The 13,400-nt window shown below is 46.5% G+C and overlaps 1 protein-coding gene across 3 annotated transcripts in view; it reads left to right on the forward strand.

Moving 5' to 3' along the window:
• Nucleotides 1-13,400, forward strand: part of ME3 (malic enzyme 3) — a 183,807-nt gene that overhangs the window by 86,668 nt on the left and 83,739 nt on the right. For all 3 annotated transcript variants that reach the window (XM_042907337.1, XM_042907338.1, XM_042907339.1), the window contains one exon: nt 1,500-1,649. In XM_042907337.1, the coding sequence (XP_042763271.1) occupies nt 1,500-1,649 (150 nt within the window). The remainder of the gene's footprint in view (nt 1-1,499; nt 1,650-13,400) is intronic.

Below are 13,400 nucleotides of genomic sequence, written 5' to 3' on the forward strand. Positions count from 1 at the left end.
CAGCAGGCGCTCAGGGAAATGCTAAGGAAGCTCCCTGGCTTCTTTCCAGTAAGGGTAATGGTATGCTGGTAAATTTATAGTAACTGGTTCTGGGGCATTGAGGAGAACACTGATTTATAGCATTGGCCAATTTCCATGATATAAATACTCCCAACCATGACCGATTTCAAGTTATCAACTTGATATCACTGGATGCAGAACTGGGAAGAGATGTGTGCAAATGGCTACTGAGTAAGGGAATGAGCTCAGAACACTAGTAACGAGCTGAGATCCTGGCTACGCAAGCAGAAATCCTCCCTTCCTTCTAAAACACTGTTTTTAGTTCTAGACCAGGGCCTTTGGTAGGGAAGAGGCTGAGGCCCCGGGAAGTCACATGACTTCCCCAGAGTCACAATGCTAGTTAACAGCAGAACTGGGGTTCAAACCCAGGACCCTGATACCATGTGAGGGATCATTCCCCTCTGGGTACCTCTCTCCCACCCCATTCCATGCCAGGGCTCAAGTGCCTCCATACTCTCCTACACTGTTGTCCAGAACGGGTGTGATATCAGTAGTCACCAACACCTCACCTTGAATTTCAGCCCTTGGGTTTTTTTCCCCCAGGGTTTTTGCATTTTCAGGACTCTGAATGAAAGGCTTTTTTCCTGGCTTACTGATTTCAGGCTTCAGGGAATAGGTGAGAAAGAGATTTTTTTTGGAGCACACCTCCTGAGGTTAAGTGGTACTCAGCCACTCGGGGAGCTCTGCTTGTGACAGGGACCAGCCCTTTGTAGTGGGAAAGTCCAGCTCTGGTGTGTTCTGTATTTTCCTCGACTCTATGCCACCTCCAGCATATTATTATTTTTTCTTTTTAAATTTTTTTTAATGTTTATTTTTTAGAGAGAGAGAGAAATAGAGACAGCACGAATGGGGGAGGGGCAGAGAGCGAAAGGGAGACACAGAATCTGAAACAGGCTCCAGGCTCTGAACTGTCAGCACAGAGCCTGATGAGGGGCTCGAACTCTGACTGGCAAGATCATGACCTGAGCGAAAGTCAAGAAGCTTAACTGACTGAGCCACCTAAGCGCCCCTATTATTTTTTCATTCAGTAATGTCCACACAGTAATAACATAACTAACCATCTTGCATCATGGTTGTGATTCTGGAGTCAGATTGCTTGAGTTCAAATCCATTTCATTTCTCTGTGCCTTACCCTCCTTATCTATAAAACAGCCAGAATTATAGGACCTACCTCACAAGTCTTTGGGGGTTTTAAATGAGTTAATATAAAATGTTTAGAATAGTGTCTATGCCATGAATAATGATAAGTACTATAAGGCAGACAATATCCTCCACATTTTACAAGAAATGAGACCCATGCTTAGGGGAGATAGTGATTTGCCCATGAACGTGCCATTGTAAGTAGCTGAACGGGAGCCCTGGGTCTTTGCATCAAGGGACCTCTGCTCTGCCACTATGGTGCTCATGTGACCAGTGTGATTCTCGTCTCCCTTTCCAAGGTACATCATTCTCATGACACTCCAGGACCGGAACGAGAAGCTCTTCTACCGAGTGCTGACGTCAGACGTGGAGAAATTCATGCCCATCGTGTACACCCCCACCGTGGGGCTGGCCTGTCAGCACTATGGCCTGACCTTCCGCAGGCCCCGGTGAGCCATCCTGGGGCGTGGGCTCAGGGAGGGGCCGTCTCATGTTGGGGAATCTATTCTTCCCTCTGGCCTTGCTTAATGGGACTCTGGAGGCTATTCCTGGTTGCGCCAAAGGCTCGACAAGACATTTGATCTTAAGCTCTTGCTCAGGACATTACTCCACGCCCAGAGAAATGAGCTGAGAGAGGGTCTAGCAAGGGAATAACAGAGCCCTTCCACCTCCCAATGATAAATGCTCAACATGTTGTTCAAAGTTGGCCTGAAAGGTATTTCAGATTGTTTTTCTCTCATTATCTACCTACCACCTACCCCGTCTCTTGTCATCTCCACAGTGCCGACGGCTCTCTTGCCAGTTCGGGCCAATGAATAATGGAGTGTTGGATACCAAAGACTGAATTCTTTTGCTGACTCAAAGAAGCAGTATTCCTTCATTTGGGCTTGACTCAGATTCCACTTAAAATGTCATTTTATTAGACAAAAATTTGGCACTACAGTTTCTTTCAGAGCCAAAGAATTTAGAGGGCAGTCTTTCTAAAAAGATTGCTTGTGTTTTTTTTTTCATGATGAGTTCAGAATATATATTTTTAAAAAGGTATAAAAAAGGAAAAATGAGAGTGTTTTCCAAAGATCCTCAGTGCAAGGTGCCTGGTTATTATCAATACATATTTCTAGCACTGCTGATAAAAGACTGGCCTGGGTTTATTATATGTAATGGACCACTGTTTTAGTCTGTGTTAGAATATGTTAAGATACAGTGTGCTGTGCACTGATGTGTAATTTATGTTTGCATAGAATTTATAAATCCTTTGGTATATGAGGAGCATGTAATCATGGATCTAGAACATCTTTTCTTGATTTGGAAAAACATTGTTCCAGTTGTGAAGCCAGCATTTGGGATGAGCCTGCCGCCTGAGCACGTGGAGGCCCTGATGCCGGTTCTTTTCCACCTTTGGCCAAGGGCAGTGTGTCATGTCTCATCTTCTTGGGGTGGGGGTGGGGTCCAGCTGTTGAAGCAGACCTGACCTCATCACTCAGAGCAGCCATGGAGTGTCTGAATGGCTCAGTCAGTTAAACGTCTGACTCCTGATTTTGGGCTCGGGTCATGATCTCATGGTTTGTGGGATTGAGCCCTGCCTCAGGCTCTGTGCTGAGCATGGAGCGTGCTCAGGATTTTCTCTCTCTCTCTTCCCCCTCCCCACTCACTCACTGTCTCTGTCTCTCTAAAAACAAAGTAAATAAACTTAAAAAAAAAAAAAAAGGAGCCATTCTTCTGTAGTCCTATGGGGGGACTGCACCCAGACCCTGTAGCAGTGGTCTTCAACCTGCCTTTTTCAAGAGGAAAGAGACTCCTTTTCTCTTACTCTCATCTGAAACCAGTAGTGGCAGAGACCTTGGGAGCTGCTAGAACATTTCTAAAGGATGTAGGACCCTGTTTACCTGCCAGTTCTTACTCAGAAATGATCCTCCCAGGTCCTCCCTCCTGCAGGGTGCAGGTCAGCTCATTTCCCTCCTCCAAGGCCATCAGCAGCCTCCAAGTCTTAAAGAAACAAGTCCAGCACTTTGATGAAAGTAAGCCTGTCACAGCCCAGCTCCGGCCCAGAAATCCCATGCTCTGGCTACACTGATCTGTTCCTCATGTCCAAGTACGTCTGGTGCTCTAATCCTCTGTGCCTTTGCACATGTGTTCCTCTCTGCCTCAGACATCTGCATTCTCTTCTTTCCTTGTTCTCTGTCCATCAGAATTGTTGCTAGCCTTCAAGGTCACCCAAGAGTCAGCTTCTCTGCCCTCCCTGATCCACCAGGGCTGATCTGCTTACTCCTTCCTTTGCCTCCCCCTCAATTCATTACATGTAGTTCCATTCCATAGTTACATTTTTTGTGCTTCATGTTTTTAATTATTTGTATATCAGCCCCCTCTACCAGAACACAGATTTCTTGAGGTGTTAGTCACTATGTCAGATCCATTTGCATATACTAGACCAGTACTTGGCAAGCACTTGACACTGATGGGAAAGTAGCATTGTGTACTGACTAGAAAGAGCTACGTCTTTGCTGTCAGCCCTGACTTTTAGTCTCCTTGACCTTGGGCAATTTCCTTATCCTCTCTCAGCCTTAATTTCAACATTTGTAAAATGAAGGTAATAATACTACCTATATCAACTAGTCATTGTGAGAGTAAAATGTGATGTGTGGATTAGGTATCTGTCATACATGTGAGTGTTTATTTGTCTTCAGTGACTGTTGTAGGAGGAAGGAAAAATTGCTACATGTAGCGTCATACATACACACTTTTACATTTTTAAAAAGAAAATTGAGTCATTGAACATTTAATGAACTCATATGTTTAACTACAGACACAATTGGACTCTTCCAGAACCTACTGTTTCCTGAAGTCCTTCAGCCCTTATGACATGGCTCACTGCCTGTACTGGCTGGCCACTGAGGTCCTGTGGAAATGCAAGGCTATCCCACTCCCAGGCTACAATCTAGATTGTAGATTTGGTTGTTGGTTCCGGATGAACCAGTTACTAGGATCAGGATCCTGCACATACAACAGGTTCTTAAGGTAGACTTTGCCTCCAGAACCCACTCTAGAATCCAGGGAACACACAAAACTGAACTTGAGTTAATGGACACTTATTGATGGAATTTGAAGTAGGGTTCGTGGGCAAATGGCCAAGAAAATTCTTGAGATGTCTTTGGTGCAAAAAGGTGATTTTACTGAAGCACGGGGACAGGACCTGTGGGCAGAAAGAGCTGCACTAGGGTTGTGAGGAACAACTGATTATATACTCTCAAGTTTGTGCAGGGAGGGGAGGTAGAGTAACATAAGTCTCCAAGGAATTTCTGGATGCTGGAAGCAAGGTCTCATAGGACCCTAAAGATTTAGCTATTGTCAAGATAAGGTTGCTTTTAGTTTTTAAGGAAGTATAAACATTAAGGCATTAAGGCAGCCATAAGCTTCTTGGGGAGCGTTACACGCTGCATGTCTCTGACATCTATCAGTGGTCTGCAAGCTATGATGAGGGAATTTAATTTGAACTGCATTTCTCTTCCCTTTGTTTCCCTCATCACTGATGGAGCAACTACTAGGTGCTGGGCATCATGTTACATGCTGTGAAATTACCCCCCAAAGAACAAAATATGGTTCTTGACCTCAAGCACAGTGAAGGGCCAGGCAATAATGATATAAGTTAAATATAATAAAAGTTTAAAAAATAAGAGATTTAATAGAGACAAAGAATTACAGGAGTCCATGGGAGAGAGAAATTTCTTTTCCCTGGAGGTGGTAGGAATGCTTCACAGAAGAGATGATATTTGAGCTGGTCCCTGAAGGTTGGATAGGAATTCTGTGGGTAAAGAAGAAGGGAATGGCCATTCCAGGAAAGGGCTTGGTATTATAGGTTTTATAGACACCTGGGTGGTCAGCTCACTTGGGTATCTCCCCACCTCCTGTGCCTGGCAAGGAGGGTCAGGGGAGGGGAGATAAGCTTTTACATCCATTGGCTCATAGTGGATCCTCCCAATGTCCTGTCAGGTTAGTCTGGGAACAGTACCTCCATTTCACAGATGAGGAAACTGAGGTGGCCAGAGGAAAGGAACTTGTGTAAGATCTAACTGGTAGTTAGAATTCTGGCTACCAGAGTCAGGGAAAGCCACACCAAAGAGATGACATTTGAGCTGGGCTGTAAAAGATGAAAGCAAAGAATTGAGACAAAAAGCATTTGTTTACAGTGATCCAGACATACCCTTCTCTCCCTTGCTAGAATGCAAGTCCTCTAGGACCCCACGGTGGGTGAAACAGGAGAATAGAGGGGTAGGAGAATTGGCCAGTGGCTCTGCCCAAAAAGAGGAACGAGCTTGGTCTCCTTCCCATGACACAAGGTGTTTGGAGTCACAGGGAGAGCTGTGTCCACCTGGATTCAGGACCCATTGGCAGTTTTCCAATGGCTCAGCAATGGAGAGGGGCATGGTGGCAGAGTGGGGGTTCATATGGGTGGAAACAAGGCCCTGCCAACCACTTGAGCCCAGAGAACCAGGCCAGCCCTGAGTGAGGGCCGTCAGGGTACTACAGAAGCTGGACACACAGTGGGGAAAACAAGAGTGCCATGGTCCCAGCCCAAGGTGTGCAGTTGAACTGGAGCAGGAAAAAAGCATCATAGTAATGCATAACTGTTTGCTGAAGGTCAGGCACATCCTAAAGTCTTTGCGTATTAACTTATTTAATTCTCACAATCCCCTAAGAGGTAGTTACTACTGCCATCCCATTTGTAGATGGGAACACTGAGACACAGAGAAATAACTTGTCCCAAATCACACAGCTCATAACCAGCAAAGCCAGAACTCAGACCCACGCAGTCTGAACTAGAACGTGGACAGGTAACCACCGCACTACACTGCCTGCTGTGGTTTGGGACTGTGCACATTTATTTGGTGGGCATTTAGGGATGGGTGCCCTTGCAGCTGCAGGAATGCTTGATTGCTCAGGACTCTTTGGTGGGGATTGCTACATAACCTTTTCCTGAGCCTCTCCTGGGAGAGAATGATCCAGCTAGGTCCTGAGCCTGAGGCTCTGTGGGGCTGAGGCAGGTGTGGGCAGACTGAACTGTGTTCTTGGATTCTTCCCTCACACTCTTGGTACAGACTTCCCGCATATGTTTTGCACAAACCCTTCTTCAGATGATTACCCAATTAAGCTACTTGACATGTGACAGTCTGAGCTGTTGCACCAGGTTTCCATTTGGCTGCTTTCCAGGTGTTGATTCCACACCTGCCTTGCTCCTGAAGGAAATGGGAGTTTGGGCTCCACCCCAGCCCTGAGCTTCATCTGAGGCCTGGCTTGGAATGGCTTTATGGATTAGCATCTGAAGGGAGGACAGCCCCAAGGCCAGGAGGGAGAGAGCCAGCTCCTTCTCAGTTTCTGAGCTGATAAACATTCCTGCCAGGTTCCCAGGAACAATGGAGTCCTCTGTGAAAGGGCCTGTCCCCCTCCAAAGCTAATTAGGTCCAGCTGATGCTAAAATGGAACTTCCAAAGTGCCTCGGGCTCTGCATCGCCTCACAGCCTTGAGGGAGATGCTAGACTATCTCTGGGGCACCTGAGTATCCCTGGGTGGATAAACACAGCTGCAGGTTCTAGATTCTGTGGAGCCTCCTCTGCCCCTTCCTGCCTCACCCTTTGTACCTCCCGTGAGTGCTTCTCCATGGGCCATAGATACTGGATAGCCTGGCTTGAAGGAATGGCCTTGAATGTCATTAACATGTGCAAGCCCAGGGTGAGGCCAGGCAGGAGTCCAAGATGCAACTCAGCTAAGGAGGGGCTATGATGGGAAAGCCAGTATGGTGTAGGCTGCTGTCCAGTGTGGGAGAATACCCTCCCTTCCCTAGGCACCTCCATCTTGACCAACCTTGTCTTCACCTTCATCGTCTTGGGATCTAACAGATATGCACATGCCTGTAACCCTGACATTTCCCAGCCTCTGTGTGGGATCCCATCCACATGGGCGGTGAGGGCTGGGTTATGGGTAGTAGAAGGAGCATAGACTTTGAAGCAGGAAGACTTGGACTTGAATCCCAGTTTTTGATGACTTATGACCATTTAGCGACCCCCCCCCACACACACACACACAGTCTCCTCCTGTGTAAAATGGGAATGATGCTTGTTCATGTGGCTGCTTACGAGGATTCAGTGAGATTCCACGTGTAAAAGGCCCAGCCCTAACAGGTGCTCAGCAGCTGTGACCTGCTCAAGACACCACCCTCAGGGTCTGTCATCTGACTCTGAGTCACCCTACCCAAGAGTCTGAAGGGTAAACCAGCTGAGGGCATCTTGGCCTCTGAAGTGCCCCCATTCCTCTGTTGTGTGATACAGACCTGAAAAGATCCATACTTGTGCCTAACTAGCAAACCTGTTAGCAGGTAAGGGGAAGATGTGGAGGGAGAGGTGAGGGTAGGAAGTGGGCCTTGGCTTCACTGGTGGTCGAGATCCTGTAGAAGATACCTGAAGTCAGGTTTGGATTTGGACAAAGCCAGCAGCCCTTGGCCCTGAGCCAGGCTGTTGTCTTTCTTATCTGCAGGCAGGTGGGGTCCTGCACACAGGCCAGTAACATGTATGCAGGACAGTAACTGCTACCATTTATTGAATGCTTACGCTGCTCATGGTGGGCCCTAGGCTAGACACTTCGGGTACTTTATCCCTACACAACCCCAAAAGGGGCTTGTTACTTTACCAGAGGAAAACTAAGGCTACCTTGTCTAAGATGCCTGTGTTTCTCCTGAGCTCGCAGGTGAGCTTCTTGTGGCCCTGTGAACATGACACCTCAGAGATAAGCATTTGCATGCATGTCTTCATGGAAGCTCCCTTGCATGAATGGCCTGCACACATGAGGGACACACACACACACACACACACACATACACACACACACTGTACCATGGCAGACAGAGTACTGGGGCTGGAGTCCAGAGAGAATGGGTCAGCTCCCCTGTGAACCGTGTGGCCTTGGAGCCCGGCTGCTCCTGTCCCCAAGTCTGGACCACAGGAACTGTCCGCCTCTTAGGGTTGTTGTAAAGATCAGATGAGCTACGTGTGTGTGAAAGTACTTTATCCACTGTAAGGTTCCTCACAAGCGTAAAGGGACATTGCTTTTTCATCGCTTCTTCTCCCTCACCCCAGCCCCCCAGAAAGGTGTGGTTGAGGCTCATACTCACCTCTTTGGGCTTTCCTGATTGTCACTCATTATGTCTGTTAAGCCGTTGCCTCATTTGGTTTTTGTCTTTGCTGTTGAAGCCCTAAATGCTTTTTATTTTCTCTTTTATTTGTTTCTATTTTTACATTGGAACCTTTTTATCTTCAGCCGTCACCACCACTTCCATCGCCTCTACCCACGTACACAAGGGCCCCCAGGGTTCATGCCTCTGCTTCCCAAATGACAACCGAAGCCATTTCTAGCCATACACAGGACCAATGGACGCCAACATCTTGACTTAAAGCCACTCTGGAAAACAAAGACAGCCCTATCTCAGCAAGTGTCAGAAGCCCACTGACACCCAGGGCACAGCATTTGAGCACATCACAGTCTGGACTCTAGCCCAGCTGTCAGTTGATCAGGAACAGGCACCCGTACTCCCAGCATGATTGGAAGGCGGGCAGAAAGTGAAGATTAGCATCATCAAACTGGCTGCCTCTTCCCCATCCTCAAGGCCCCAAGGTACCAATTCCTTTGGTCGAGCCCGTTCCACACCCAGTTACATCGGGTTTCTCTGCCAAGCTGTTCCAGCTGTGCTGTGCAAAGGTTCCCTGGAGCAGAGCAAGAGTGAAGTCTGCGGCTGGGCCTGCTTAGCTTCTCATCTGGCATCCTTGCTCCTCTGCCTTGGTATTATGCACAGAAGAGTGAGGGGTCATAAGACATGGTTTGTAGCTTTGGCCACCTCCTTCCTGTCTGACTCTGTGGGCAAGTCACTAAGCTCCTTAGTCTCACGTGGAGGTGTAGGGTTGAACTGTGTGGCTTCTGTGATCTCTTCCAGCTCTAACCACTTAGGATCTAATAACCCAAACTCTATAACCAAGGTAGGAATGAGATCTTTAAGTGAGCCACAGTCACATTATATAGCCGAGCCTATTTCCCCAGCTGTAAAATTATGAGGGTCAAGTTAGACCCGTAGTTCTCAGTGACAGCTGTGCACTAGAAGCATCTGGGAGCTTTAAGTCAGAATGCCCAAGGTGGAGCCCATGCAGCTTTCATTTCTCAAAAGCTCCCAGGGATTCTCATGGCAGCCAGGGCCTCAAATCACTGAGCTGGGTGATCTCTACAGTTCCTCCAGCTTGGATCTTCTGTGACTTCTGGGGAGTTGATAACCAGCAGTCCATATTTTCCAGGCCACCCTGGCCTGGCAGTATACTGAAGATTAGGATCATGATAATATAACAGAACTTCCATCTCCGATCCAACCCTCGGTAAGCCTAACTATTAAACCCATTGCCAAGTTCCCTCATGTCTCATTCCCAGGATTAGTGGAGGGGGAGGTCAGAAAGAGTCACCCATGTATGCTTCTCTCCCCCTCCCCCAATTTCCTCCTGAAGCTTTTAGCACTGCACGGAAGTCGCCCCCCCAAAACCCTATCCAAACTGTACACTTATCTTATGTCAATAGTTGATTAGACAGGAAAAAGCATCAGACCAAAGGTGACGAAGCATTTTGGGGTGAGCATGGGACCAGTGTGAACTGACTCAAAGCATCAGACCAAAGGTGACCAAGCATTTTGGGGTAAGCATGGAACCAGTGTGAACTGACTCAAAAGATGTGCTGGGTCAGTTGGAGTCCTTTTCAGGAGTGTAAACCGAAAAATGGGAAAAGCTACATAGGAAGAATTTTGCAGTTAGGAAGAGAAATTAAGGCAGAAGGGATGCTATAGTTGAGAGTTCAGAGTCGGGTCGTGGTACAACAAAAGCAGATGTCAGCTATGAACGAACAGAAGGAAGAGAGGAAAGTTAACAAACAGATCTGTGGAAAGAGGAGAACTGGACAGGTGGCAGCAAGAGGAAGAAGCAGGCAGAGCAAGTGCCAGTCCTTGGCTTTCCACCCCAGTTCCAAATTTCCAAGAAACTCTTTCCCCAGAGGTAAATTAAGTGGACCTCTGCCTTAGGTAACAGGAAGAGCCAAGCTGAAAAAGGGCTGTGAAATTAGATGGATCCGATTAGTGCCCTGATCTCCTTCTTAATCAGGTGGGTGGGGCAAACAGGTTAAGGTAGGGCATCTCAGACTTAGCGAGAATTGGGATCACCCGGAGGCTTGGCAAAACACACATTCAGGGTACCCTGATGCTGCTGGGGCAGGGACCACGCTTTGAAAACCACTGGATTAGGAGCTGGTAAAAAGTTGCTCACTGAAAACTAAGTGGAGGCCATCTGAAGGAAGCAGAAGGAATGGATACTGCCAGGCCCCAGTGTGCGTTAGTAGCAAAACCTGGGAGTCATGAGACCTAGGCTCTGGTCCCAGTTTGAGCAGTGTGACTGTCACCAAGTCTCCTCCTTCCTGGGCCTCACTGTGCTCATCTATAAAACAAGAGAATTTTATTAGGTGATCTCAAGGGCTCCTTCTAAATCCAACCCTTATAGTCTATAATTTTTGAGCCGATTAGAGCACCGTGGCTATAAATTTGCCTCTAAAGTTTCTGGCATTCAAGGGAGGAAAATGTAAAAGTCGACGAAAACACATACTTTTCATTTTCTGACAAGAAAAAGCTTGCAGGCTTATCTGCAAAAGTGTCATTTTGCTGAGAGCTCTGACTCACGCATGGGCACCTTCCCAGGCAGACCAGCCAGGCAGTCCAGGGTTTTTCATGGGTTGTTCCGTGCTGGGGAATTGATGCTGGAATAGATCTAAGGAAGGTGGCACAAGGACTGCTTCCAAAGCATGAAGGACTTTAATAGTTGTTCAGTTATTATTTTACACGAATGTCATGTGGAACAAGTTAAATTGTGTCTGGATCCCACATCGTTGAAACGTTCTGGAACAGAGAGATCTAGAGGAGAGAAGAAGGAGCATTTATTCTCCTTTCTGAACTACTTTGCTTTCAGTCCCTGAGGGAATTGGCTTTTTCTTTCTTAGAGGAAGTTTGAACATTTACATACCAAAAAAGAAAAAAATGAGTTTGTATTTAACTGCACATGACCTACTTGGGACTTTAGCATCCAGAAGGAGCAGACTGCTGTTTGGGGAGGACAAAGGAACACCTCAGCCATCCAGAAGTTTAGGTGTAGGGGTTGAGAGTGAAGGTAGAAAAGATTGAGCCACCCCACACAAATGCAAAGATTATAGTTTTCTGCTCAAGCTGGAAGTAAATGAGCCTTAGTAACTTGAACAGGATGTTCTGGGTTTGACTTCCTTTAGCCAAAGGCAGATTTCCCTGGCAATTTAAACAAACTGATTTTTGTTTCTTTTTTATCTGACTCTGTCCTTTTCCTCCTTTGTCTCTGGCAATCCCAGCCATGGTGATCAAAAGAATAGGGGCGGGAGAATTTCCTTACTGAGAAGGAAATACGTACATACAGGCAGGAGTTGAGTAGACCTTTCCTCAAATAACCTTGATCTCTCATTAACCTGTAAAATGCACTAAAGCTTGTGTTTGCTCACACTAAGTTTAGTCCAGAAGGAGTGGCTTCTTAAGAGATGCTGCAAACAGTGTAAATGTTTTGAAACCTTTTGGACTAGAGAAAGAATAAAGGGTCATTGTTGTAGAATTTCTCAAAGAAAAGGGGATTTCTGCCTTGCCAGGAAAGAACTCCACCACCAGCAGGCAAACCCCTAAAATCCGTGATCATAGTCATGTCCTTGGGTCGGCTCATTACACCTATAGGAGTCCCCTCAAATTTTCTGTGTGCCCTGGAAGGGTAACATTGAAAACTTTATTGATGAACTGATTTCTTAGAGACTAATCTTAAACCAGAATCTCCTAAAACCATAGCACTTGAAACTTAGGAAGGATAGGTTTTTATGTGAAAGGGAGAAGGATGGGAAAGCATAGATCAAGAAGATTTCAGGTCTGTGATACTGCAGGTGGAAACAGGGCTCCAGCGGAGTACCCCAGTGAGGCCTCAACATTGTCCAAAGGTTACTGGAGGGGAACAAGTAAAAAACCCAAAAGAACAAAAAGTAACATGGGTAGAGGAAGATGGACTTCTCCAACTTCATATCATTCATCATATGAGCTCCTGTCCTGAACTACAAGGTCCAGGAGGGAAATTATGTGTTTTGTTCTTCTCTGTGTCTCCCATAGTGCTGAGCATAGTATCTCCAGGCACCTACCAGAGAGACCACTTCAAGGCTGTCTTCTGATTAGGTTCAACAAGCATTGATTAAGCACTGTCTTTGTGGTTGGACACCATTAAGTACATGGAAGATCCAAATGGAATAAGATAGTTTATTCAGGGCCTGTGACCTTGAGATGTTTACAGGCCACCTGAGGAGAAGAGCATTTCTAAAGCAACATAAGCCAGTTAGTAAATTGTGGTGTGGATTGTCTAGCTCACTTGGAAAGGATGGAAGTAATTCATTGTGGTAAGAGATCTCTTCCCTGAATTGTTGTTCTTGATCTAAACCTTGAAAAAAGGATTTTGATTCATGTTGGGAAGATAGCCCAGCACATACATAGCCCAGGCATACAAAGCTTTAGTGGATGAGTTCCAAGCAGGAAGAACTGCATAAAGTAAGACATGTGGCTGGAACAAGCCAAGAATCACAGACTCTCAGCACTGGGAATACAAAAGACACTGCTGATGGCCCCTTCCGCCTCCTTAACAAAACCCTGGTTGTTGTTTGCTTTATTTATTTTTTCTCCATTATCTTTTTCCCCCCAAATGGCCATGTGCTTTGAGGAAGTCTTGGCCTTTCCCAGCACCAAGCAGTGGGTCCTAATTAATCCCAGCCAATCCTGTTCTGGCCAAAGAGATATGACGGTCATCCACCCGAGGACTTCTGGGAAGGTTTTTCTTGTTGCAAGAAGGCTCCTTCTTCCCATGACACTTCCATGTTTGCCCAGGATGCCTGGAACTGTGATGATCATCCTACGGTCATGAGATAAACAGCTCAGGGTCCAGGCTGTTAATGCCCAAAATTAATGTGGGGAACTTGTACCCTTGGTGACATGGTTGAGCCACTAAACAAACGAATCCTGGAGCTGCCTTCCCCTGGACTTGTTATATGCAGTGAATTTCCTCTTCCCAGCCAGTTTTGTCTTGCTTACAGCTGAA

The sequence above is a fragment of the Panthera leo genome, chromosome D1, assembly GCF_018350215.1.
Source record: "Panthera leo isolate Ple1 chromosome D1, P.leo_Ple1_pat1.1, whole genome shotgun sequence".
NCBI classification, from domain to species: Eukaryota; Metazoa; Chordata; class Mammalia; order Carnivora; family Felidae; genus Panthera; species Panthera leo.